This window comes from Rhinolophus ferrumequinum, chromosome 24 (genome assembly GCF_004115265.2).
Source record: "Rhinolophus ferrumequinum isolate MPI-CBG mRhiFer1 chromosome 24, mRhiFer1_v1.p, whole genome shotgun sequence".
Classification (NCBI taxonomy): domain Eukaryota; kingdom Metazoa; phylum Chordata; class Mammalia; order Chiroptera; family Rhinolophidae; genus Rhinolophus; species Rhinolophus ferrumequinum.
In genome coordinates this window covers 37930857-37956078 of record NC_046307.1, presented here as the reverse complement: position 1 = coordinate 37956078, position 25222 = coordinate 37930857, and the positions used below count along the sequence as shown (strand labels likewise).

General features: G+C 44.8%; 1 protein-coding gene across 1 annotated transcript; it reads right to left on the bottom strand.

Annotated features, from left to right (window-relative positions):
- Positions 1 to 539: 539 nt before the first annotated feature.
- Positions 540 to 4416, bottom strand: SMIM23 (small integral membrane protein 23). The gene is made up of 4 exons (XM_033095881.1): positions 4327 to 4416; positions 1241 to 1292; positions 991 to 1058; positions 540 to 752 (listed from the first exon to the last, which is right to left on the bottom strand). Exons 1-4 carry the CDS (start codon positions 4414 to 4416, stop codon positions 540 to 542), a joined length of 423 nt encoding a protein of 140 aa, XP_032951772.1.
- Positions 4417 to 25222: the final 20806 nt, after the last annotated feature.

Here is a 25222-nt window from a genome sequence, read left to right as displayed (position 1 = left end):
TATATACATTTTATAAAAATATTTATAAATATATTTTGTATGTAATATAAAATATATAAGTATATGAAATATAATATATGAATGGAATATAAACATATATACACTGTCAGGTACCTACTATATTCCAGACACACTCTACATTTACATGTTCAATCCTCACTGTAACCCTGTGAGGCAAAGTTTGTTTTCCTGATTCTTACTAGTGAGACAATTTGTCTGACATGTTGAGGAATTTTGCACATCTCAGGGAAGTGGGAGGGAAGGCTCCTGTGCCCATGGCTGGCTCTGAAGCCCGTTTGATCCCCGAGGGCAGAGTTCTGATACAAGGGAGGCTATCTCAGCAGAACCCTGGGGTCCTCCGGATGCTTTGCGTGTTCATGAACCAGCAGGGGCACCAACAGCATTCTTAGTGTCCCAGCTCTTTATTTTCTTGCCTGCCTTGAACGTCAAGTGTCAGAGCTTAGCCCTACTTAGAGGAGCCCCTGGCAAGCCTTTCCCCTTTCCCTTCGGCCTCCTCTCCCAGTCCAAGCCCCGGCCCCTCATAGGTGATGTTTGAAGGTGGAGCAGGTTTCCTCGGCGTGCCCCTCTCCCAGAAGGATGTCTAGCCATTCCTCCAGATCCTGTACCAGCTGCTCCATCTCACGCACCTCCTTCTCCAGCTTCTCCAAGAAAACATGCAAGTTCTCCTTCAACCAGGTCCTGATGACCTTTATCGGCTCTTCTGAGGGATCCTTAGTCTGATATTCAAACCCCTGAAAGGCAGGCACCAAATTTGCATTTTGAGCTTTTTCACATAGAACCCCTTTGCCACTGGTTTCAGAAAGTTCCCTGGGCCTTCGCACATGCTGTCCCTTCTACTTGGAATACCTTTCCCCACCTTCTCCACCTGGCCAGCTCCTACTTATCCTTCAAGACCCAGCTCACCAGTGACCTTCCCAGCTTTCCTCAGCCAAGCTTGACATCCCCTCAGCATCTTCCTGAATATCTTACCTGGGAAGCCACAGGCTTCTGGGGGTAGTGACATTCTCTGATCCTTTCTGACACCTCCCAACTTCTTCCTGAAACAGGCACAGGTACACCTTTTAATAAGTGCCAGTGAACAGTGGTGAAATAAACATGGTTGGTCACCTCAGTGGGATGAAGGGCAGCACTTGAGGCAAGCTACGGAGGCCCCCTTGGCATGCAGCCCTCTCCAGAGCACCCCTCCTGACTCCCTCTTCTCAGATCCCAGAATGCTCACCGGATATCCCTGTGCCCACGTACAGCACCAAGACCAGCAACACCAACAGCGTCTGGGGGCAAGAGGAGGAAGGGGGGGAGGAGAATTGCTGGAGGGCAGACGAGCATCCTGCTTCCGTCCCTCACAGAGGTGGGCATGGGGCAGCGACCAGAAGAGTTTTAGAGCTTAACTTTCGTCTAGTTCTCTAAGTCACATATGCTTACTGCAAGACCCCCAAATGCCACAGGAGTAGGTAACGTGGCAACTTACTGACATTTCACTGGTGTTTTCCCTCTTTAGCCCTCCTGGGAATGAAGGCCCACCTCTGTTCTCATTTCTTGCCACACTTTTACATCTTTAGAAGGAATCGATTTTATCATGGCATGTTTTATACAAATAAAATGCACACATTTCCATGGTCCCGTTTGATGAGTTTCGACAATGTCTGTACCTATGGACTACCACTCTAATGAAGACAGAACATTTCCATCATCCTAGAAAGTTCCCCGCGCCCTTTTGTAGTCAGCTCCCTCCTGACCCCAACCCTGCCAGAGGGAGCCACTAATCTGCTTTCTGTCACTCTGGAACAGTTTTGCCTGTTCTGGAACTTCACGTGCGTCCAACCACCTAGTATATACTCTTTTGTGATTAGCTACTTTTGCTCAACATAATGCTTCTGAGATGTCTCCAGTTTTTGTGTTCAGTGTTATTGAAGAGTAATACTATATTGTATGAATATAGCACTATCCATCACTTCCCCTGTCGATGGACTTTTAGGTTGTTTCTACTCTCTTAGCAACTCCCAAATACACAACACGGAAGTATTAACTCCAGTTGCCATGCTGTACACTGCACCCCCAGCCTCATGGGGTTTTGATGCAGGAGGGAGCCGAAGGGCTGCTTGAAGCCAGGTCAGGATCTGGAGGGGATAAAGGTGAGTGCCTTTTAGAGAGGTGGGAGAAGAGAGGGGGTTCTGAGCCTGGGAGGGGCCTGGCTCCTGGTGGCCGCGTGGTGTACCTGGGCAGACCTTGGCACAGGGAATTCAGGCACGCCTGCTGTCCACAGCCCGTCTGAGTTGAGTCACTGACGGTGTCAGGGGCAGGCAAAAATGGGCAGAAGATTAAGGCAGATACAATATTGACTGACATTGAGTTTTCCCCAAACTCACCAGATGTAGACGGAGCCAGATTTAATTTGACTTGAAATCATATATTTCTTATGTACCCAAGATTTGGACCTGCTACCACAACAAAGAAGATAAAAGATCGGCATAATTTGCCTCTCCCCAGCTAGTTTTCTTTATATATACTGGCAGCTCTATTCTTATTGTTAACTTCAAAAACAAAAATAAATTACATTGCTGCAATGTGGCTGAGACTTTCAGACACACTGATGAGTGAAAGAAGCCAGACACAAAGGTGCACACTGTTTGATTTCATTCCCATGAAATTCGAGAACATACACAACTCATCTATGATGATAGAAATCAGAATCACGGTTATGGGTGGAGCACTGCCTGGGAGGGGGCCTGAAGGAGCCATCTGGGGCACCAGAATGTTCTGTAGCTTGACCTGGGTGGTGAATGCCCGGGTGTGTACACCCAATGTGAAATTCATTGCACCGCACATTTAAGATCAGGGTGCTGTTTCATAGCAATGTTCCCTGGGAATCTTTTCATGTAAGACACATAGAGCCGTCTAATTCTTTATAATGGCTGATCAGTATTCTGTGGTCTGAATGTTCTTTTATTTCTTTAACCACTCCTCTGGCAATGTGCTTTACAGGTTGATTTTTTTTTCACCAGCATGCTCGCTGTTAGGTTTCTATTTTGTGCTCTGTGGAGGCAAAGCGGGGAGCAGTACTAGTTTAAGTTTTAGTATTTCTCCTTGCTCTGTCTTGGGGCCTGAACCAAATAATTTCTTCTCTCTAGCTTGAGTTTCTTTACGTGCAAAATGGATTATGAAATACACTGCAAGACCTTTCAAAAAGGAAGAGTGGGACTCTGTGGTTGAATCGATTTGGGCGATGCCGTGCTAAAGAAAGTTAAGTGAATTTCCTTTTGCTGCAGGACTTCTCAGAGCCTTCATTCTGTGATCAAGCCGTGTAAATCTCCAAGAGGGGACGGAGATATCAGTGTGCCCCAAATCACAGAATTCTTTTTCATGATTTTTCTAAAAGGAGCATTCCTAGGGTTTGGTATTCATGGGACACTTTTTAGGAAAAGCTGCAGCCTGATGGGAGCCCGTCCAGGCCCTCATCTTGCTGTGAGGTTCAATATAAAGGAGGTGTTGGCTCATGTGAACAGATCTTTTGAAAACGTATATAGATCAGTCATCCATCGCTCTGCTTAAAACCCTTCAATGGCTTCTTCTTAAACTCGGAATAAAATCCCATCCCTCCCACAGAATGTGAGGCCCAGCTGACTTCCCCAGCCTCCTTTTCCATCCCTGTCTCACTTCTCCACCTGGGAGACAGTGGAGTGCAGGGTGACCTTGCTAAGGGTTCTGGAACCAGATGGACGTGGTTTCAAATCACAACAGGTCCTGGCTGTGTGGGCTTTTCATCTTTTTGAGCCTCAGTTTACTCATCTGTGAATGAGGTCGATAACAGCTGCCTCTCGGCAATGTGGTAAAAAGTCAAGAAAGAGACTCTGGGGTGGAAGCACCAGGCTGTGCACAGTAGGTGTTAGTGTTGTCTATTTTGACGAAAATCCCAGGTGAGGTTTGAATTTCAGCCCTCAGACAGATGCTCCAAGAGCTCTCCAATTTGGGTGTATGACCCGCTTTATTTGAGTTCATTCATTCATTCATTCATTCATTCATTCATTGACTACTTATTGTGCACTAAGCACCATTCTAGGCACTAGTGCTACAGCAGGAAACTACACAGACCCCCCACACCTCTGCTGGCAGTGCTGGGGATGACATAAGAGTGACAGTCATGGTTCAGGAAGGAGCCCCTGCCTCCCCTGCCGTGTTCCTCCAGGTCAGGCTCCAGGGAGAGTCAGGCTGAAGGCCTGTTCCTGCCTTGGAGGAACTTCCAGGGAGGCAGGGGTGGCAAAGGGAGCCCAGGTGGGAGGAAAGCACCTGCACCTGCTCTGGCCTCACCTGCTTCCTGTCCTCACAGTGACAGCCCCTTCTCCGTTCAGATAGCTTGGCTGCCCCTCGCCCCCTGCTGCCCACCTGGTGGATCACCATGGCCTTCGGTCAGGCTGCCTGGTGGAGCAAGGTACCCCCCAACTGAAAGACAGGTGGGCACCCCCCCCCACACACACACCGTCCTGTGGTCACCAGGCATCCCTCAAGCATTGAGTCTGATGTCACAAAAGGTGGGGGACAGCTAGGCCTCCACCTTGTCACCACCCTGAGTTTTAGCCCTGTCTCTCACTTTTTATTTTCATGTACATGTAAAACAAACACCGGAGAGAAATGCATTAGACCGACTATATTTCAGGATGATGATTTTTCCGATCCTTCTGTATTTTCAAGTTTTGAATAAAAGGTGAGTTTTAAAATACAAAACAATAAAAGCCATCTTCAATTGAAATTTGTATTTCTATAATGTAGATTCACATCAGTAGTAAGAAGAAATACAGGCGACCCTGTGTCCCTTTACTCACTTGCCCCCGTGGTAGCACCACTCTAATACAATACCACCACCAGGATATTCCCATTGATACAATGTATCCATCTTATCCAGATCTCCCATTGTACTCATTTGCGTGTGTCTATATTTAATTCTAAATCGTTTTTGTCACATAGGTAGGCCTGTGTATCTACCACTACAGTCAAGATACAGACGAATTCCAATGCCCGAGGCTCTTTGTGTTGTCCTTTGATGCCGGCCACCTCCCTCCATCCCCTCCCCCACGGTGCCTAACTCCTGGCAACCACTTATCTGTTCTCCATTTCTAAAATTTTATCTTTTCTAAAGTCTCATATCAATGGGATCAAATAGTGTCTGACCTTTGGAAATTGGCTTTTTTGTACTGAGCAGAGTTCCCTGGAGATCCTTCCAGATTGTTGCAATGCATTAGTAATCCGTTCTTCTTCATTGCTGTATAGTATTCCACGGCATGTATGTACCACAGTTTGTTTAACCATTCACTCACTGAAGGACATTTGGCTGTTTCCAATTTGGGGCTCTAACAGATGAATGCGGATATGGACATTTTTATACAGATTTTGTGCGAACTCAAGTTTTCATTTTTCTGGGATGCCTAAGAGGGCATTATATGGTAATTACATGATAAGATAGTTTTGTAAAAAACCGTCAAACTGTTTTCCAGAATGGCTGTACCATTTTACATTCCCATCAGCGATATATGAGTGATTTGGTTTCTTCTCATCTTCAACAGCATTTGGTGTTTTCATTAGTTTTTATTTTAGACATTTTGGTAGGTGTATAGTGGTATCTCACTGTGGTTTTAATTTGTATTTCCCTGGTAACTAATGACGTTGGATGTATTTTCGTGTGCCTTTGCCATCTGTATCTTCTCTTCAGTGAACTGTCTGTTTATGTCTTCTGCCCATTTTCTTGGGGAACTATAAAAGTTCCCCTTTTTATATTTTATATAAAATACCCTTTTTGGAATATATGGTTTGTAAATATTTCCTCTTAGTCTGTAGCTTGTCTCTTCATTCTCTTCATATGGATTTTTGCAAAGAAAAAGTTTTTAATTTTGATGAGATCCAAGTTACTATTTTTTCTTTTACAAATTTTGGTGTGTGTGTCTGTCGTGTCTAAGAACTCTGCCTAGCCCTAGAAACAGATTTTTCTCCTATTTTTAAAAAGTTTTATAGTTGTATGCTTTATCCAGTCCAGGCTCTGTTTAGAGTTAATTTTTGTGTAAGGTGTGAGGTTTGGATCAGGGTCACATTTCTTTTTTGCCTGTGGATGTCCATGGGTTCCAGTAGCATTTGTTGAAAACGCTCTCCTTCCTCCTTTGAATTGTTTTTGCACCTTTGTCAAATTGAGCACATAGGTGCGGGTCTATTTCTGAGCACTCTGGTCTCTTTCATGAATCTGCATATTTATCCCCGCACACTGTCTTGGTTACTGTAGCTGGACAGTAAGCCTTAATATTGCGTGGAGTGGTTGCTCCCACTTTGTTCTTTGCCAAGGCGGTTTCAGTACTTCTGGGGCCAAATCCTTTCCATTTTCCTTTCCAAACTTTAGAATAAGATGTCTGTGTCTACAAAACACTGGCTAGGAGTTTGATAGGAATCGCATGAAACCTAGAGATCACTTTGGGGAGAATTGACATCTTTACTATGTGTGTCTTCCACTCCATGCTTCTCCATTGATTTAGGTCTTCTTTGTTTTCTTTTATCAACATTTTGTAATTTTCAGCATATAGATCCTACATGTTTGATTAAATGTATACTTTGATATTTCATTTCCTTTGGACTTCCCTCATAGCTTAAAAGCCTCCATCTACCAAACATCTTTTGTGTGTTAAGAAATCAATTTTCCACATTTTTAGGAGTTACCTTTCTCAGTTACTCATACACAGCTTCTGATTTGCACCCAGATAACTTTTATTTATTGAACACCTACTAGGCTAGGCATTTCACTAGTTTATTTCATTCCATCTTCTTTAGGCTATAATTCTGTAGGTAGTTGGGGATTGAGCTTGTTTTACCATCCATATCTCTAATGCCCATTAGGCAGCCTGTTACATTCTAAATGTTCAGTAAAAATATTTACTTAGTGGATGAATAATAAGCAACTTCAAACCGTGGGTTCTGAGAGGCCGTGAACTCTGGTAGAGCACATTTTTGTATTCAGAGTCCTTGGCTCAGTAGCTGTTTGTTAAATGAGTAAAGCAGGTTGATTTTCATTTTCAGTGAAGAAGCTAAGGCCTAAAGAAGGTTATTAGCCATGGTGGCTGTCGTGTACTCTGGCAGACCCTGTGCTAAATGCTTTCCATACATCATCTCATTTCACCCTCGTAACTGCCCTGAAAGGTCATTGCCAATGCCATCAGTCTCTGTCTGGATGTTATTCTCCTTATTTAAGGTCACACACCCCGCCAGGGGTCTGAATGCAGGTCCATTTAACTCCAAAGTCTTTCAGTTTGCCCCAATTTGTTAAAGTCATTTCATCCAAGAGCAAAGAAAGTTGCCATTTTGTTACCTTTTGTGGCTTTATCATGGGTAAGTAAAGGTGAGATTTCCATTAAACTTTTTGAAACATCAGAAGTAGCTATATTCCCTCTTCGCTGTCCAACTCCATGACTACCCTAGTTTGGCACCCGGGGCTTTCATACCATCTCTGCTCCTTTTCCGTCCCCCTTCTCCTGCATGCCCGTATTATGATCCACAGCTAAGATATTTCAAGAAATGACTGAATGCCCAGAAGTGGGCAAAGTGCTTTACATGCATTGACTCACTGTATTATTACAACTTTAGGTGGTAAATAATATTATTATCCCATTTTACAGATGGGGAGACGGAGGCTCACTCACAGTGGTTAAGTCACTTCCCGAAGGTCACACAGCTAGTGAGAGACAGGGCTGAGATCTGAACTCCACGAATCTGATCCCAGCACCCAGGCTCTTGATTGCCATGAGATACTTACTGCCTTTTCCATGGGAAAACTCAAGGCCAGAAAAAAGAAAGGCACCTGCCCAAGCCAGTGGGAGAAGAGGGACTAGATCTCAAGTCTCTTGCTCCCACCGTGGGTCTCTTCAAATGGCCATTTGCATCATCTCCATGGTCTTGCAGGGCTACTGGCCGCATGGGCTTTACCTCAAGGAGACGTTTTAAATGTCAACTGCAGATAGATACACGCGGACTGCCCATTAAACTAATGATGGGCATGGGAAGTAATGACTTGCAGTCATGGAAAGAGAAGACAACCAGAAACATTTTCTGGGAAACCCAGTGGACTCTTCCAGGAAACTGCTCTGAGGAGCAGGGGTGAGTGGGAGAACTTCTGGGGTTACCTCTGAGGACCATTTTCTGGGAGTTTGGCCTCAGGGCAGGGAAGAGCGGCCCTGTCTGACCCTCATGGGGCAAATTCAGAAGCTGGTGTGAGCGGTGGGCTGGGGGAGGGTCCATGCTGGGCCGATTGTGCCCCAACCTCCCACCAGCGCCCTGCCTTGAGTCTGATGGAAGAAAAACTTGTATTTATAACAAGGATTGCAAACTCAGATGCAGAGAGGCACTGAATTATTATAAAATGAGAGGAGTAAGCTGGGTGTACAATGAAAGGGCCCGGTGGGGACTATGGCAAATCATGCATGCTTAGAGGTGCCAGTCAATCGTTGCCATGAAAATGTGGGGTCCAGTGTTGCAAGGTCTTCTGATATTTTCAAGAGAATCTAGAAATTTTGTCTTTTTGTGCAATCTCCTGACTGTAAATTGTGTAAACGTTGGCAAGACATTCAATGTTAGAAAAAATACACCGTGCGGGCGAAATGCAGGCCATTGGTTCGGGAACTCTCATTTATCGTATGTCTGCTGAGCCCAGAGATGGCTTGTTTCTAATCCTCACAAGAGCCGCCCACCATGTGGGGGTGCTCACCTATGATGGCAAGCGACAGGAAACCCTACGGCTAACTAAAGTCAGAAAAGGCACATTTTGCAGGGACGTCCAACAGGAACTTCTGGAATTGATGGAGAGGCTGAAGATGGAGAGAAACAAGGACTGGAACTGCAGACCAGGGCGTCTCACAGAGACGGTCTGAAGCCAGACCTGCATAAGGGGGCAGATGTGGACTCTGGGTGGCTGGATTCCAACGCCAGGAAGGAATTCGAAACCCTCTTGGTGTCTGCATTAGTGACCTAGGGCTTCTGTAACAAATTGGCACAAACTGGGTGGTTTAAAACAACGGAAACTGGTTTTCTCCAAGTTCTGGAGACCAGAAGTCCAAAGTCAGTGTCACGGGGCTGAAATCAAGGGCTGCTGGCTGTCAGCACTCCTTGCTTGGGTCGCCTCCCTCCGTCTCTGCCTCCGCGGTCACACTGTTTTTTCCTCTGTGTGCACGAAAGCTTTTTATAAGGACACATGGGTTGCATTGGTGCCCACCCATTAATCCAGGTCAGTTTCCTCATCTCAAAATTCTGAATTCAATGACATCTGCAAAGTCCTTTTCTGCCATGTAAAGTAACGTTCACAGGTTCCAGGGATTAGGATGTGGATATCTTTGGGGGACTATTCCTGGCCTACGGCAGTGTCTTTGAGACACTCCCTGGATTCAAAGCTCTGGGCAGGGGCCACCACTAGGCTGAGCCTCGTCACAGGCCTGCCCTCTGGCTGCCAGGAGGTCGGGAGGAGGATGGCGCTGCTTTTGCTTCTGCAGTGGGGGGCAGGGCTGTGCCACCCGGCACCGCTGCACTCACACGATGGGTGATTCCTTCCAAGGAAAGAGGGATTTGGGATGCAAATCAAACCACTGTGTGCTGATCCCATCTCCCATCTGAGCTGGAGACCCTGCTCAGATAGACTGGGACACGTCTGAGCTCTCAGCACCGTGAGAACGGGACCATGTCCCTGCGGCCTCCCCAGCACTGATCACCATGGCTGGCACTTAGTAGGTGCTCAGTATTTTTTAACAGCTTGCTGCCTCCAAGGTCTGTGTTCTCTCCCTGCTCCTATTACTGTACCAAGTGGTGCCCGGGATGCCAGACGAGTGAGGGGCAAATGTATGCGTTTACACAGAGCCTTGGCATATGCTGTCACTGGGGACGCAGGCCACACCAAAAATACCCTTCTCCACGCCCCATTAACCAGAGGGCTAAAAGAACTGTGAACAGTGGACCAAAAAGGAAAAAAAGTGGGATTAATTTATGAGGCGTTCTGCTGCCTGGATGGCTCATTGCATACCCGTTTTGGCAACGTGTCTCCGTAATGTGCTTCTAGACTTACTGTACTCCGACATCCAGGGGCTCCTTTGTAATATGCCAAATATTCCGCCGTTATTGTTCTAGGCATCTCCTGTTGGTCATTGGGCTAATTTATTTCAGTCGGAATTTCAGGACCAGACACAACTCTTATTACTCACTGCTTCGAAGAGGGAATAAAAGAGCAATTGATATTTGGAAAAATGAAAAATATGTCCAGAATACTTTGGGCCCTGAGGCCAAGAAGGAAAAAAAACGGGGGGGGGGAGAGCTGGAGGGAGAAACAAGGCGGGCTCACCTCGTAATGCCCTCTGTCGTGGGCTGTCTCGGAGACGCAGAGTCTAGAATGTCTGCAGACAAATGAATCAACGACAGGGCTCTGAGAATTCCTCAGACACCTGGGTCCTTCTGCACATGACTTCAGCCGCCACCTGCGGGAACGGGGCTGGAAAAGATTGCAGTGTAGAGGGCTCCCCTCAATTAGTGCAGTGTGTAAAATCGGGCTTCGGCTTGGAGGGTGAGGGAGAAACCCCCGTGGGGCTGTTGAATTCCGAAGGCCGCTTGCTCCCCAAACCAAGACTCTTCATGGAAAATTAATGTAGGAATAGAATTCTGAGACGTGACAGTCTGCTCACTTGCTTTCAGGAGCCATAGAGGGAGAAGGACCCGGCTGCTGAGCGTGGCAGGGATTGGGAGACATCCTGGAACTCCTAGACGTGCTCTCGCGGGGGCTGAAAGGGCAGCCATCTCCTTTGCTGTGTGAGATCCTGGTGTGTGTCAGTGTGAAATCTGTGACTTTGCTGTTCCTGGAAGTCTTGTTTGAAGGGCTTCTGGCAGACAGAGGGCTTCTGCAGATACAGGAAAGAGGGACATGGGTTACTCTCTGCGCTCGCCAAAAAAAAAACCACAACAACAAGGTGCACAGAGTGACAATGTGTGTGAACACAAAGGGGTGTCTACACTTGCCTTGGACTTTCTTTAAAGAAATTGTGGTGGACTAATGGTTAGGGTCCCAGGCTGTAGAGCCAGGCAGCCCTGAGAACAATTCTCACCCTCATCATTCACTCACTGTGAGATCTTGGGCTGCACACGCGACCTCACTAGGCTTCAGTTTCCTGATCTCCAAGGTGGGGATGAAAACCTGCCTCACAGGGTTGTTGTAAGCAAAAGAAAGGTAATACGTGTGAAACTCTTGACCTGTAGTGATAATCGTAACTGCTCCCTTTTATTGCGTAATTACTACCAGGTAAATTAAGCACTGAGCTCCTGGGATCCTTCCAGCAACTCTTTGGGGTAGAAACAAATACTCTCCATTTTACAGATAGGAAACCGAGGCCAAGGGAGGTTAAGGCTTCACCCAAGGTCACACAAATAATGTGAATTAAGGCCTGCCTGCCCCAGAGCCTAGTGTCTGCACATCCACTGTGTTACATGAAGATTAGGGTCTGAAAGACAAGCACTTACAGTGTTGGCAAGGAGGGAGAGACAATCTCCTGAAAGGTCCAGCGCAGCCCTTTTCCTGTGACGATGGAAAAGACCATTGTGTCTTCCCTGAGCACAAGTTGAAGTTGTCACAGGAGCATATTGAACGAAAAGATCCCTTGAAACAGTAGAGGTACCCTCAGAGGGGCAAGACACCCCTCTAAGTGGGACACGTGGCCTCAGCGTCCCAGGGAAGGGGTTGGGAGTGTAGCGTGGTTTTGCTGTGTTCTGGATGATTCTTTCCCTCTGTGATTGTGTAAAAAGTAATCCTCTCTTATCTGTGGGGGAATACATTCTAAGACCCCCTGTGGATGCCTGAAACCGCAGGTAGTTCCTGTATATACTATGTTTTTTCCTATACACACTTAAAGGAAGCACTTTACAGCTTCTCTTTAGCATATCTGAATTCCTGGCATCACTAATCTTGCACTTTCGGGCCATTATGAAGTAAAATAAGGGCTACAAGCACTGAAATGCCATGGAAGTTGATCTGATTAGTGAGACAGCTACTAAGTGACTAACAGCGTGGATACACTGGACAAAGGGATGATTCATGTTCTGGGCGGGACAGAGCGGGATGGCGCGAGATTTCATCACGCTACTCAGAGCGGCACGCAATTTAAAGCTTATGAATTGTTTATTTCTGGAATTTTCCATTTAATATTTTTGGACCGCGGTTGACCACTGGTAATTGAAACCATGGAATGTGGAACTGTGGATAAGGGGGGATTACTGTATTTGAATTTGAGTCAGGTCGATGGCCAAGGGTGGATGGGATGGGAAGACCCTGTAAAGGTGCTACGAACCCGTGGAATTCTCAGTGTCTGTCAAATGAACCTGGCTAAGGGGGTGTGTCTGGGGTTGGTGATCAGCCCTCTGAACCCCGCCTCGGGTTGAAATGGCTCCCAGATGAGAAGACATCCGTGTCTGGGATGGTTGTGGCCCAAGATTGCTGCCCCCATTTGGACGACCCACGGTCGCTGATCCCACATCCCCCGAGTCCCTTCCCCGGGGGATTCCTGAGGAGGGCTGGGTCTGCGAGTGGGAGACCTGCCCCAGACCTGTGGGTCAGGAGCCTCAGGCCAAGTCAGTAAAGCAGTGAGCGTGTAGACACGGCCTGAAATGAGGCTCCTGCAGCCTTTGAGCCAGTTTCTTTTTGTTTCAAACTGTTGTGGGTTTCTGGCAGTCGGGACTAGGAGGATCATTGACACAATAGCTGCATGTCAGGTTGTGCTTTTATAAGGAAAACCATGAAACCCTTTTCTGTGTCCAAGGCACTTCCTGGGCTTTGTGGATGAGTCTTGCAGCCCAGTTCAAAGGAGCCTTTGATGGAATTGGATGGTAGGGCAGGGCAGGGTAAGGATGGTGTGTCATTGGCTTACGGGGGATGAACCCACAAGAAACTCAAGGGCGTGGGGCTCCTGGAATTCAGTAACACAGGGGCACCCGGGGCCATCCACCGAGCAGGTCCTGTGGGCATGGGTGGAGCAGATGGAAGGTGAGCTATGGAGCCAGGGAGACCCGGGTTCCCATCTTTTCTCCATGGATTCTCTGTGTAATCCTACATGGGCGTTTCACTTGTCTGTGCTGCCTCAGTTTCCTCATCTGTAAAATGGGGATAACTATGTTATCGTCCTTGGGTCAAGGTAGGGGCAAGTGTGGGCTTTTCAGATGGAGTGAGTTGGGGTGGAGGGCGGCAGAGCTGCACATGCCATCGTCCCTGCTGTCAATAAGAGCAGCAATCACAAGAGCCAGGAGGAGAGGGACAGCGAAGGCTAGTAAGACCAGCTCTTGTCTTTCTTTTTTTTGAAATTAAGGTTTATTGGGGTGACAATGGTTAGTAAAGTTACATAGGTTTCAAGTGTACAATTCTGTTATACATCGTCTATATATCACATTGTGTGTTCGTCACCCAGAGTCAGTTTCCTTCCATCACCACATATTTGGTCCTGTTTACCCTCATCTACCATCCCCCGTCCCCATTACCCTCTGGTAACACTAAACTATTGTCTATGTCTAAGGACCAAGCTCTTGATTGTGCAAATCTAATGAAATTGATCTCACTCCATCCTCACTGCCGCTCTCTGAATAGATGTCACTTTTCTTATTTCGCAAGTGAGGAATCAGACACCAAATTTCTAACTACCAAGCCACACCACTCCCTAAGAAGCGTCCATATGGTAAACACCCAAATAAGCAAATCACAATTCCACCCCCAACTTAACGCCAGGCGTGAGCCGCCCCTCCTAGATGGCGCCTTCTAGCCACGGGGATATCTCCCTACCTGGCCTGCAGTCAGATGTTTAAGTTTTCTAAAACTGTCAATATTTAAAAATTGGAAGGCTTTACATACAAGTCCCAATTTCCGGCTTTTATTTAATAATGAGAACTCTGGCCATATTGACCCACGTTCCTGCATGAGGACACTTGCCTAGTGCTGGCAGCTGTTTTCCGATGGGGTCTGGGCTTCCTTGTCATCTACTAGACATTATTGTGCTACTTGCCTGGTCCCAAAGGCATGCGGCTTGTGAATCATCCTCTCTATTTCGTTGTTTAATCACAATGCCTTGGGTTATTAAATACTTCTTCCGCAGTTTTTGATCTGCGGGCACCAGTTCCTATATGGCAGAAAGGCCTCCTCTACCTTTAGTATCCTTCCTGCCTGGGGCCTTGTGCCAGCCCCAGGGGCCACGACCTGTATTTTGTCTGTTGATTGGATTAATGCAGGCAGGTGACAAACTATTTTCTTTGAAGGCCCCAGACAGAGCTCTAGGGAGGAATTCGGTGACCTCAGAGAGGTTGTGTCTCCATCACTCTACTATAATGGTGGGGTGCTGGTTATGAAACCAATGCATGTTAAGCCCCTGCTATGTACCAGGCATGGTGGAAAGAATCATACGAATGTCATCGCCTAAGCACCCAACACCTCCCTGGGGCTGAGGTCAATGCACCCATTTTACAGATGAGGAAAGTCAGAGTCAGGAGAAGTGAATTGGCCTAAGGTCAGACGAGCTTGCTGGTGGCAAAGCCAGGATTCGAACCCAGCTCTGTTGACTCCCACATCTGACTCTTTCCACACATGCCCTGGCCCAGCTGTCCATGCCAGGCCCCTCTCTGCCAAAGAGGAGACCTTTGTGATGTTTTGTGTCCTTGAAGGCAAACCAAAAGAATTCCCTACAACTCGCTGCTGGCATTTCAAGTATTGGTTTATGGGTTTTTTTGGTGCGAATGCATCCAGGGGCCTATCACCCTTAGTGAAATAGATACTTTTCCAATCAAAGAGTCAAACCAGAACTTGGCTTCTTAGAAAACCACTTGTCTGGAATGCTTGCCAACGACCAGACGGTCCCACAGTTCAGATTTTTAAAACTGTCTCGAATGTATGGAGAGCCCTTTAGGGTGTAGGGTGGGAAAGTCACATGCCTTGATATGGAAACATGTAGACGTTCACGTCTTTGGGACTCCTTGGCTGGCCAGAGTCAAGTCAGCCCTTTGGTGGAGTTCTCAGGAATCTCGGTGCCTCCCTGAACCAGAAACGAGCTTTTATTTTATGGGACTTTTCTTTCATGAAACAAAAACAGCAATTAAAGAGAAAAACCTTCTATAAACAAGTGTCTATAGTTCTCGTTTGCTTAACTTTTTCCAACCTTAGGAAAAATTGGAACTGAAGTCGTCTTCTGAAAGAAGGTTTGGGAAGTATTTTCTTTCAGGTTCATTCAAAATAGTCACACCCCCTTCTCCACCCCTTCCCGATTCTGATGTTTCCAATGGTCTCCACCATATCCTGGAGACTAATAATGTGGTGTGTTTTCATTATCTCTCGCCACAATTATAGGGACGTGCAAATGACTTTGAATATACCCTCACCCCAAATCTGGATCGAATCTGAGTCCCCAAAGGGTTTGACCATTAGGACTGAAGAGGTTGGTTAATTCCATCCAGAACCAGTTGTGACCTGGTTAGGGACTGGTTAATTCATTCTAAACGGTCATCCAAGGATGGTGAGCAGACATAACCTGTGGTTCAGAAAGGTTTCCCTTAACCCTTCCTGAGTTTTGATCTGAGGTTTATACAAACAGAAATTATGTGTGGGGTGGAGTGCAGCCAGGAAGTCTCTGAGAAAACTCCATCTTACACATTTTCTTTGAGACGGCCAGACATAAATCTTTGAGGATATCCGTCTTCCTAACAGAGTGGCTGGATTTTATGGTTACTACACCCTGGTTAGATTTTAATGGATAAAATACTTTTTCGAGTCCAAGGAAAGGGCTAGTATTCCCTGAATAGCTAATACAGTTTTTCAAACAGAGAGGACCAACCATTTTTTAAAAGTCAGCGACTATACACTACCAAGGGGGAGAAGTATGTGTGTGTGTGTGTGTGTGTGTGTGTGTGTGTGTGTGTGTGTGTGTGTGTCTGAATGGATGAATGAAAGAATAAATTTGGCCATAATTGTTCACTTCTTTTTAGGATAAGCAAGTTAATTTTTCTGCCTGTGAAATAATAGATTAAGCTGGGAGAGGTTGACAGTCTCCAAGTTAAGGTCAGGTAAATATATATGTGTCAGCCGAAACTATTCTCTGTGCCCTTTTGAAAAATCATTAATAATAATCAAGTGCCAAATTTTTCATCCATATTCTTTATTGATCTACAATACTCAATCTGCTTTGATCATCCCTCCTTCTCTTCCTTTCTCCCTCCCTCCCTCCCTCTTTTCTTTCCTACCTTTCTTCCCTCCTTCCTACAAATATTTTTTTCCAAGTCCCCATTCATGCCAGACGCTGCCTAGGTTTTGTTGAAGTCCATACAAAGACCAGCAGGGAAACTGAGTTCATTACACTAGTTGAGTAAGGGGAGCAGCACCCTGACAGAACCTCACTGTGCCTCGAAAGGGGACGTTAGGGAAGGATACTGATGGGGGCCTTGGGAAATGCAGGTTGGGAGGGCTCTGTTGAGCACTGGAGACAAGTGATCCAATTTGACTTCAAGGAGCCCTGAGTCTGCCGAGGGAGGTAGCTCTGTATTGCCCTATGGGCAGACCATCCCACGTTAGTATAAGTCTAAGGAGAGAGACCAGGGAACACGGAGGAGCGCCCCAGCCGAGGTCTATGGAGAGGGGGTCCAAGGAAGGCCTCTAGAGTAGTCCAACCTTCAAGGTACTCACTAGTGGGGAAAGGAGTGGGAGGGTGGTCCAGGCAGGGGACTGCATGTGCAACATCCGGCAGATCCAACGTGGTGCATTGAGGAGCTGGTTGCAGGGAGGCAAAGTGACAGGGTCACAGGGTCAGAGCATGCTGGACCCTGGGCATCAGGTTAGGCAACTCGAGTTGTGTGCAGGAAGGAGGTGGGATGGCTCCGCTACCATATGGAAGTCAGGTAGTAAATACTGCTGGAATTTAGGGTTCAGAGGGGAGAGACCTCCGGGTGTTCTGGGCTAACCAGGGAGGGCTCCCAGAGAATGTGAGGTGGGTGGCTTTGGAGAGAAGGAAGGACGACCGTGTCATCAGCACAGTTAAAATCCAGAGGCCAGAGAGCATGGCGATTCTGAATGGGAGATGCTATGGGGATAAGCAAGATGCTCACCTGGGCTGGGGAAGCACACGGAGGACGCAGCTCTCCATCCCTGCAGCTCATTTACTGAGCACCTACTGTTTGCCAGGCACTACGCTTGAGCTTGTGCTGCAGTGCGGCGGTACCCAGAGGCAGATGAGGTCCCCACTCCCGAGAAGCTGACTTATTCATTCAGTCATTGATCAGTCTGTCTGTCATCCGTCCAAGCAACAGGGATAAACACTCACCAGGTGCCTGCTCTACATCTACACCAGACACTTTCTCTTTATTTTCTTTTTAAAACTTTTATTGTAAACTAAAGCATATAAAGAAAAATCACACAAAACCAACGTGTGTCCTAGTGACTCATTAGAAAGTGAACATTCTTGTAGCCACAGCTCGTTCAAGAAACAGAACTTTGCCAGTGGCACCCAGGAGCCACTCAGCCACCCATGTGTCCTGTCCTGAGACCAACCACCTTCTCCCTTTCCCCAAAGGTGACCTCTTTATAGTGATCTCTTCCTCATTTTCCTTTATGGTGTTATCACCCAAATGTGCGCATCTAGACATTATTGTTTTGTTTTACTCATTAATTAAAAACTTGGTATCTCTTTTAAGTCTCTTTTAAATCTATAGGTTCCTCCTACACCCTTTCCCCCCAATAATTTATGTGCTCAAGCACCCAGATCAGTTGACCTGTATACTCCCCAGCACTAGGATTTTTGCTGCTTGTATTCTCTTGGTGCAGTTTAACACGTTCCTCTGTCCTCCATATATCCTGAAAAGTGGCTGATCTGACTCAGGTTCATGGCCTTTGCAGGTCTATAGGAGCCATGATATCTGGTTTTTGCTTTTTTGTAATGTTGGCGGTCATTGCACTCAGTGCTACATTCATTAACTCACTGACGTTTGCAAAAATAGTGATAACCTAATGCTATCCTTTTGTTTTAACATATTGACTGGAATAATTTTTTAAGATGTTCCCCTGATCTGCTATTGGGTTACCTATTGGTAGGTGTATACAGGAAAGACAGGGTTAACACTTGACTCCTTCCTTTTCAAAACAATAAATTGGATTCCTAGTATCCACCCAAAGCAACTACTCATTTTTTAAAATATAATTACAAACTCGTTGATTTAAACTATTTGTTAGATTTCAGTCCATTGCAACTTTCAGCCTTATTGAAGCTCAAATTGTCCTAGCTTTGGCAAGCGGAAGTCTCTTCACGTTGGCTTCTGGTTCTTTTGCTATAAATTTAACAGCCTTTGATAGCTTTGAAGCTATTTGGTATGCCAAGCTATTCCATGCTCATCTTACATGTTTCCAGTTCTAGACTTGGAGTCAGCCATTTCTCCAAGAAGCACTGGTTTCTACTAATAGGAAGCAGTATTTAACAAGCACAATCTAGGTGCTAAGATTTTTCATTGCTACTGGGTTGGTCGTTGTTTCCAAGCCTCTGCAGTGAACACACATGCACATGGGGTACACACACACACACACACACACACACACACAAATATCTTTTGAGTTTATATCAATATTTCAAATTCAGAGATTTTAATTAATGTCTTTTATATTATATTTGTATCTACTTTCTTCTACACTGAGAGTCCTGGTTCTTGAGAACACAAAACTGGTAAAATTAAAATATATCATAATTACTCATTTGTTTTGTTCCACTGTATACATACAGCAATCTCAAAATAACAATTTTAATGCTGCCACCACTGATTTTTGAAAAGCTATTTTTCTCATATACTAGCTCCATTTTTCCTCATTTAAAGAATGGTTGTACATCGTTAGAACAAAGAACCATTTCCTACTACTGTGTTTCCCTGAAAATAAGACCTAGCTGGACAATGTTCTAATGAATGAGCTCTAATGCATCTTTTGGAGCAAAAATTAATATAAGACCCAGTCTTATTTTACTATAAGACCAGGTATATAATATAATATAATATAATATAATATAATATAATATAATATAATATAATATAATATAATATAATATAATATAATATATAATACTGAATCTTGTATTAATTTTTGCTCCAAAAGATGCATTAGAGCTCATTGTCCAGCTAGGTCTTATTTTCGGGGAAGCACAGTATAACCTCTCCCTTTTAACTCCCGTTTAGTCTTAGTTTGACACATAATTTGTCTCATCAGATGTTTTTATTGTCTGAAGCTTGTTCTCTTATAGATTCTACAATACACTTATTCATTGAGTTGATAACAGTTTGTACCCTTTATATTTGAAGGTTAATTTTGCTGGATATAAAATCTTGACTCACTTTTTCTTTCCTGTGTCTTCTGACAAAAAGCATTGGCAACAAAAAGTCTAATGATAATCATATTTTCTTTTCCTTATAAGTCATGTACTTCTCCCACCCCCTAGATGCCCAAAGGATATTTTTTTCTTTAAAGTTCAGTAATTTTACTAAAATATGAATGTTGGGTCAATAAATTTTCAGGTACACAATGTCCTCACTCAATAGACAGTTTCAAATCTTTTTAGTTTAGAAAATGTTCTTGAATCACAGATTTTAGTCTTTTGTTCTCTTGCTTTGTTTTTCTTTTGGGAATTCTTTATCCATATGTTGGATCTTCTTTGCCTATGTTCAGTATTTGTAACTTTTAAATTATTTTTATCTTTTAAATATATTTTTATTTTTAAAACGTTTCTTTTTCATATTGTATTTCTCTTAAGGATTATTTGTTGTGTTGTCTGCAATTGTGTTTCCTCCAATTTAGTCTTCATTTATAAAATGATTGTTTCTTTTATTTATAATTCTGTCTTGAATTCTATCATCTCATTTATGAAATTTTAATTTTTTGATTTTTGTTATTTTTAATAACTTTTACTTATTTTGAAATAATTGATATAATTTTTATCTCTCTTTCATTTTCTTGTGTACTCCTATTATCTGTAGGAATATTATTCTATTCTTTAATCTGTTTTTTCTTACAATAACTTTATATAGGATTTGTTCTTGATACTTTTTCCTGTTAATCATTTTTATGTTAATTTGACTTTCCTAAACTTCTAGAAAGAATGTTGGTTTATGAAGTTTTTATAACTTCACAATTTTCTCTTCTGTTATTTTCATGTAAAATTAAGATATAGCATCTTGCTTTTTGAGATTTCCTGACTCTGTTCTCCTCCCCCACTTTATCTATACTGTTTCATTCCTTTGTCCCTGTTTTCCTTGTCCTATTTAATTTTGATTCCACTCCCAGAAATTTCTCCTCAGTGTGAAACCCTGCTCTAGAAAGGAGCCCTGTGGGTTCATTTTGAGAGTGTGTAGGAATTAAACTGCACTAATCTCTTCAGGCCTTTCCTGATAGCACTCACCCACTATTGGATTCAGCAAAACCCCTCCTACTTTCAGCTGGCAATTTCCAATTAGCCTGTTGTACTTTTTCATGAATGCCTCTCGGCTATTTTGGGGTTCTTCTGTACTCAGGGCGTCAGATACCTTGTTGCTTCCTCCCACTTTCTCTCTCACAGATGTCAATAACATGCAGGGCTTATGGCTTTTGGTGCTTTGGGGTTTGTGGGCATTCTGTTTTACTTGGTTTGGTTTTAAATGTTGCGTATGGGTTTTAGGTTTTGCTACTTAGTTGCTCTGCATGTTTTTATATGGGATTTTGAGAAATCCAGAACTATGCTTCAATCGCTACTGTGCGTCCTCTGTGAGCCACATCTACCTTACATATTACATGTATTAGCTCAGAACAGTCTCACGGGAGAGAGAGCACTTTCCCTCTTTTGCAGAGGAGGTACATGAGTCGCCAAAGGTGGGGAGTGACTTATTCCTAAGTGGCAGAACTAAGATCTGAATCCATGCAGCCCTACAACTTTTTATAACATGACAATTTCTTTGACCATCATCATTCCCATTCTAAACCATGCAGTAAATACATAAATGCCTGTTTTGTTCTGGACCCTTACTGTAGAGTAAGTGAGGACACAGAAAATATATGTATATTTTCACTATAATTATTATTATATATAATTATATATACAGGGATATATTTCAGGCTCTGTACTGAGCACTTCACACGCACGGTCCCATTAAATCCTCATAACCAGCAGAGTTCTAGATAATTACAGAGGAACAAACTAAGGTTCAGAGAGGTTAATTAATGTAAGTCAGATCATGTCCCAATAACTTGCTCAATACCCTCCAATGGCCCTTACCATACTGGGGATAAGATTTAAAATCTTTATCCTCACTTGTACAAGACCTGCTTGATCTGGCCTCATTTACCTCTCTGACCACCTTGGAGCAGTCCACTTCCCATCCTCCAATCACCCTGACCTGTAGGTGTTTTGACTGTACCAAGATCATTCTCATCCCAGGGACAAAATGTACCAAGATCATTCTCATCCCAGGGCTTTTGTCCCAGCTGTCCCAGCCACGACACATGCTCTCACCAGAGTGGCTTTTTCTTGTGTCCCTAGAGAGAACTTTCCTGATTACCCAGCATAAAGTCGTCCCTTAATCATTCTCTGTCACATCACCCTATTTTAATTCTCTGTCACAGCACTTATTCCTATCTGATTACTTTGTTGTTTATTAATTATTTAGTGTCTCTCTACACCCATGAAATTATAAACATTAGAGAGTAGAAATTGTCTTAGCTTCGGTTCTCCTGAAAGCAGAGCCTGAGTCAAGGATTTAGGTGCAGGTAGTTGATTTGGGGTGGGTGATTCCAGGAAGCAGAAGTGAGGGAGCAGGGAAAGTGGGAGAGGGAAGGACAAAAAGTCAAGTCAATATAAGGGTGTGATATCAAGGTTGCCGCCATCGGCAATAGGGACTCAATTCCACTAGGACTTCTGAGGAGTGTGCCAAAACTTTCCTGGAATTGTCTACCCAAAGGACAGGCAGCTGGAGGATGTCTCCATTGGCTTCTGTTCCCCACTGGGTGAAGGTAGACCCCAGGGCTGTTGACCTCACACTTCTGGGCTGCATTTGCATCGAGTCCGAATAGGGCCTTTTGATGTCAAAAACTGTCTTGGGAGAGCAAGCAGAATGCCACGCACTACACCTGTTAGGCGGGATGCCGCAAACATGAGGCCAATTTGAGCTTCTGTAGAAATATCTACCATAGCTGGGGCTGAAATAAGAGGGGAGAACCAGAAGTGCCCGCTGCAGGAACCATGTTTGTCTTGCTCTCGCTGAGTTCTCACCACTTACACAAGCTCAGGAACCTGCTTCATAGATGAATGAACTCACCAACAAGCTGTGAAGACAAACTATTGGTCTCTAAAGTCTGTGTTTTTAGGGTTTATAGGCATTAGATGTGTGAGTCTACCCATCTCTCATTTTCATATGAGTTACCTTTACGGACCATACAGCAGGCCACATGGTGTGTGGTCCTTACCCTTCCTAATCTCTCCAATTTGGGCAAAGAGAGACGTACAAGACACCTAAGAAGGAAAACAAAAGGGAGATGGACAGATTCAGACTGAATGGGGATTTGAGAACAAATCTCGGAATCGTAGGACCAGCTACCTCTTTACTGAGCACCTGTCATTTGTTGAACAAACAATTTTTTTTGATTTGTATGAGTCCAGAAGAAAATATTTCATTCAGATTTTAACTGAGGCACAGGTCATTAAAGAGGCTCAGCCCAGGCCACAGGCCAGCAGGGGTTTTGACTGTGGTCTCTGGCTTCAGAGCTGAGGTGGTTCCCTTGAGATATGGAAGAGCTTCAAAGAGGGTTGCACATCCCCGCATCTTGCTCTGAAATCCAGCTCCAGTGGACCAATCCCCAACGTGGGCAAGGTGGGCTGGGCCGAACTGGTTTTCTTCCTTCCTGTGTTGGGGATTCCATGATCCTTCCTGGAACGGCGTGCTTCCACACTGAAGGGGAGGCAAACTGAAGGGCACGAGGACAGCATTCATTGCATGTTCAAGGGAAAGGGCCAGGAGCCCACACTGTTGAACCCCAGAGTGGTTAATGCGGGCAGAAAGGAGGGGGTGTTGTTTGTCCTCCTGGCTCTGCCCCCCAGGCCATAACAGCTGCTGTGGATTCAGATAAGCATCTGCTCTTTGGGGAGTCGGTTCCTACTGGATCCAACCCCTGCACTGTCTGAGGTCCACCCATCTCTAATTTTCATATGAGTTACATTAAAAAGTCTGATGGGAAAGTATGTCTTGGTTTAAAAATAGAATAATACAACAATAAATCAAGAAGAAAAAGCAAACTGAAAAAATGCAGAAAACAGATGAAAAGAAAAGGGAAAAAGTGAACGGTATAAAAATACCCTCCATGCCAGGCACTTCAAATGTGATTTCCTGTGGCCTGCACTTTGACAAAGCCTGCTGTTACGCCATGTGCTACATCTGAAGGCCAACGGGGCAGACAAAAAGGGGTGTTGAGACTTGGAGGCAAGGGTGACATCTGACCTGCCTGAGCTCCAGACACATCCACCGAGGACACGTCAGAGGATTTTCCGTTTGGTGGAACTAAGCCCTGTGGGCCTGCTCCACCCACCCCGTGCCCACCCGGCTCTGACACACTTCCTGTTATGGGCGGCACACAGTGGGGCCACTGGTAGAGGCCAGGGCTCTGGCTTCCCTGTGGGCTGGGGCAGACGACTTCAAAAGCCGTGTCTGGCATGCAGAAAAATGATTTAAAAGTGAACTTGGGTGGCTCCCAATACGACCTACTCCAAGTAAGTAGAAAGAAAACATACATTATCTCATGTTAAAGAGCAGGCTTCTTTTAAGGCACTGCCAACTATTTATGAAATCCTAACTTATTGCTGAGAAAAGCCCCCCTGATAATCTGAGCAACCACTGGCAAGGCCAAAAGGACATAAACATGATGTTAGAGTGCCAATTCCACACTGGCCAGGATTGCATGACAAATTTGTAATTCTAATCAACCAGAATCTCAAATTCATGCCCAAGAATATACTGTCTGCATCAGAGATGCACTTGTCTGATATTAAATTTTGCCAAGGAAAAGCAAAATAAACAGGCTGATTTGGGAGGGGTGAGAGGTGGTGGTATATGAGTGGAAAAAATAACATTTCAATAACACAAGAGAAAAAAGAACAAATCAAGACATGACTGACGCAGCCTGTGAAATTGTCCAGTTCAGATGTTTCTTTCGTGCTGAGGAGTTTGCTGTACATCATGGGACGTGGATGGCTTGTTGGGGTGGAGTGTGGGTGTGGACGGAAAGGAACTGAGAGCCCTATGAGCACCTGACACAGATGGGCTTGAACTTGAGAAGTCCAAGATGGACTGGGATCATATTTATAAACCACTAAAATGTTTCTGGTTTGCCAGGCAAGAAATTGGCAGCAGGCATCCTCTAAACATAAGCGTGTGTGTGTGTGTGTGTGTGTGTGTGTGTGTGTGTGTGTGTGTGTCCCCTGACTGTCAGCTTGAGGCCAGCTATACTCCAGTATGCCCACAAACACACATGTGAGTGAAGGGATAGTATTCTATTAAGAAAATGTCATTTGTTAACACCACGCTATGAATCCTGGCTACTTTTGCCATCCCTCTGTGCCTTGGGAATGGTGTCCTGCAGGGCTGCTATGAGGGCTGCCTTTTGCCTCTGGGCTTTAGAAAACAGGAAAGGGGAGTGGGGGAAGAAATGTGCTTAGGGCTCTGGCCCCCTTCCTTACTGCACTGATTCTACCCCCAGGAGGAATAAAGAAACCACGTGGCCAGCAGTCCCAGTTTCAGAAACTCTCCATTTCATGTCCTGGCTCTGCCTCTGAAGAGAGAAAAAGAAGGGACCATGCACTGACTGTTGAACCTGAACAATTCTTTTAACTTTTTGGTACCATATGAGGTGTGATCCAAAGATGCAATGAATGTTTAAATAAAAAAAAAAATATTACAGTAAAAGACACATTGCCATTAACCCCTTTCAAAATATTCTCCCTTGCTTCAAACACACTTATTCCACATTCTTGCCACTTTCTGAAGCAGTTCTAGAGGTCCTCTTTCGTAAGTGTCTTTAGTTGTGCTGTCATGGCTGCCTTGATGTTTTGAATCGATTCAAAACGTTCACCTTTCATAGTCATTTTGACTTTGGGGAAGAGCCAGAAGTTGTATGGTGCCAGATCCAGTGAGTAAGGTGGAAGAG

Coding starts and splice junctions, on each gene's coding strand:
- SMIM23 (XM_033095881.1), bottom strand. CDS start 4,416: ATGGTGATCCACCAGGTGGGCAGCAGGGGGCGAGGGGCAGCCAAGCTA. Junction 1,059..1,240: donor CGTGGGCACAGGGATATCCG/GTGAGCATTCTG, acceptor TGCCTGTTTCAG/GAAGAAGTTGGGAGGTGTCA. Junction 753..990: donor AGAAGCCTGTGGCTTCCCAG/GTAAGATATTCA, acceptor CCTGCCTTTCAG/GGGTTTGAATATCAGACTAA.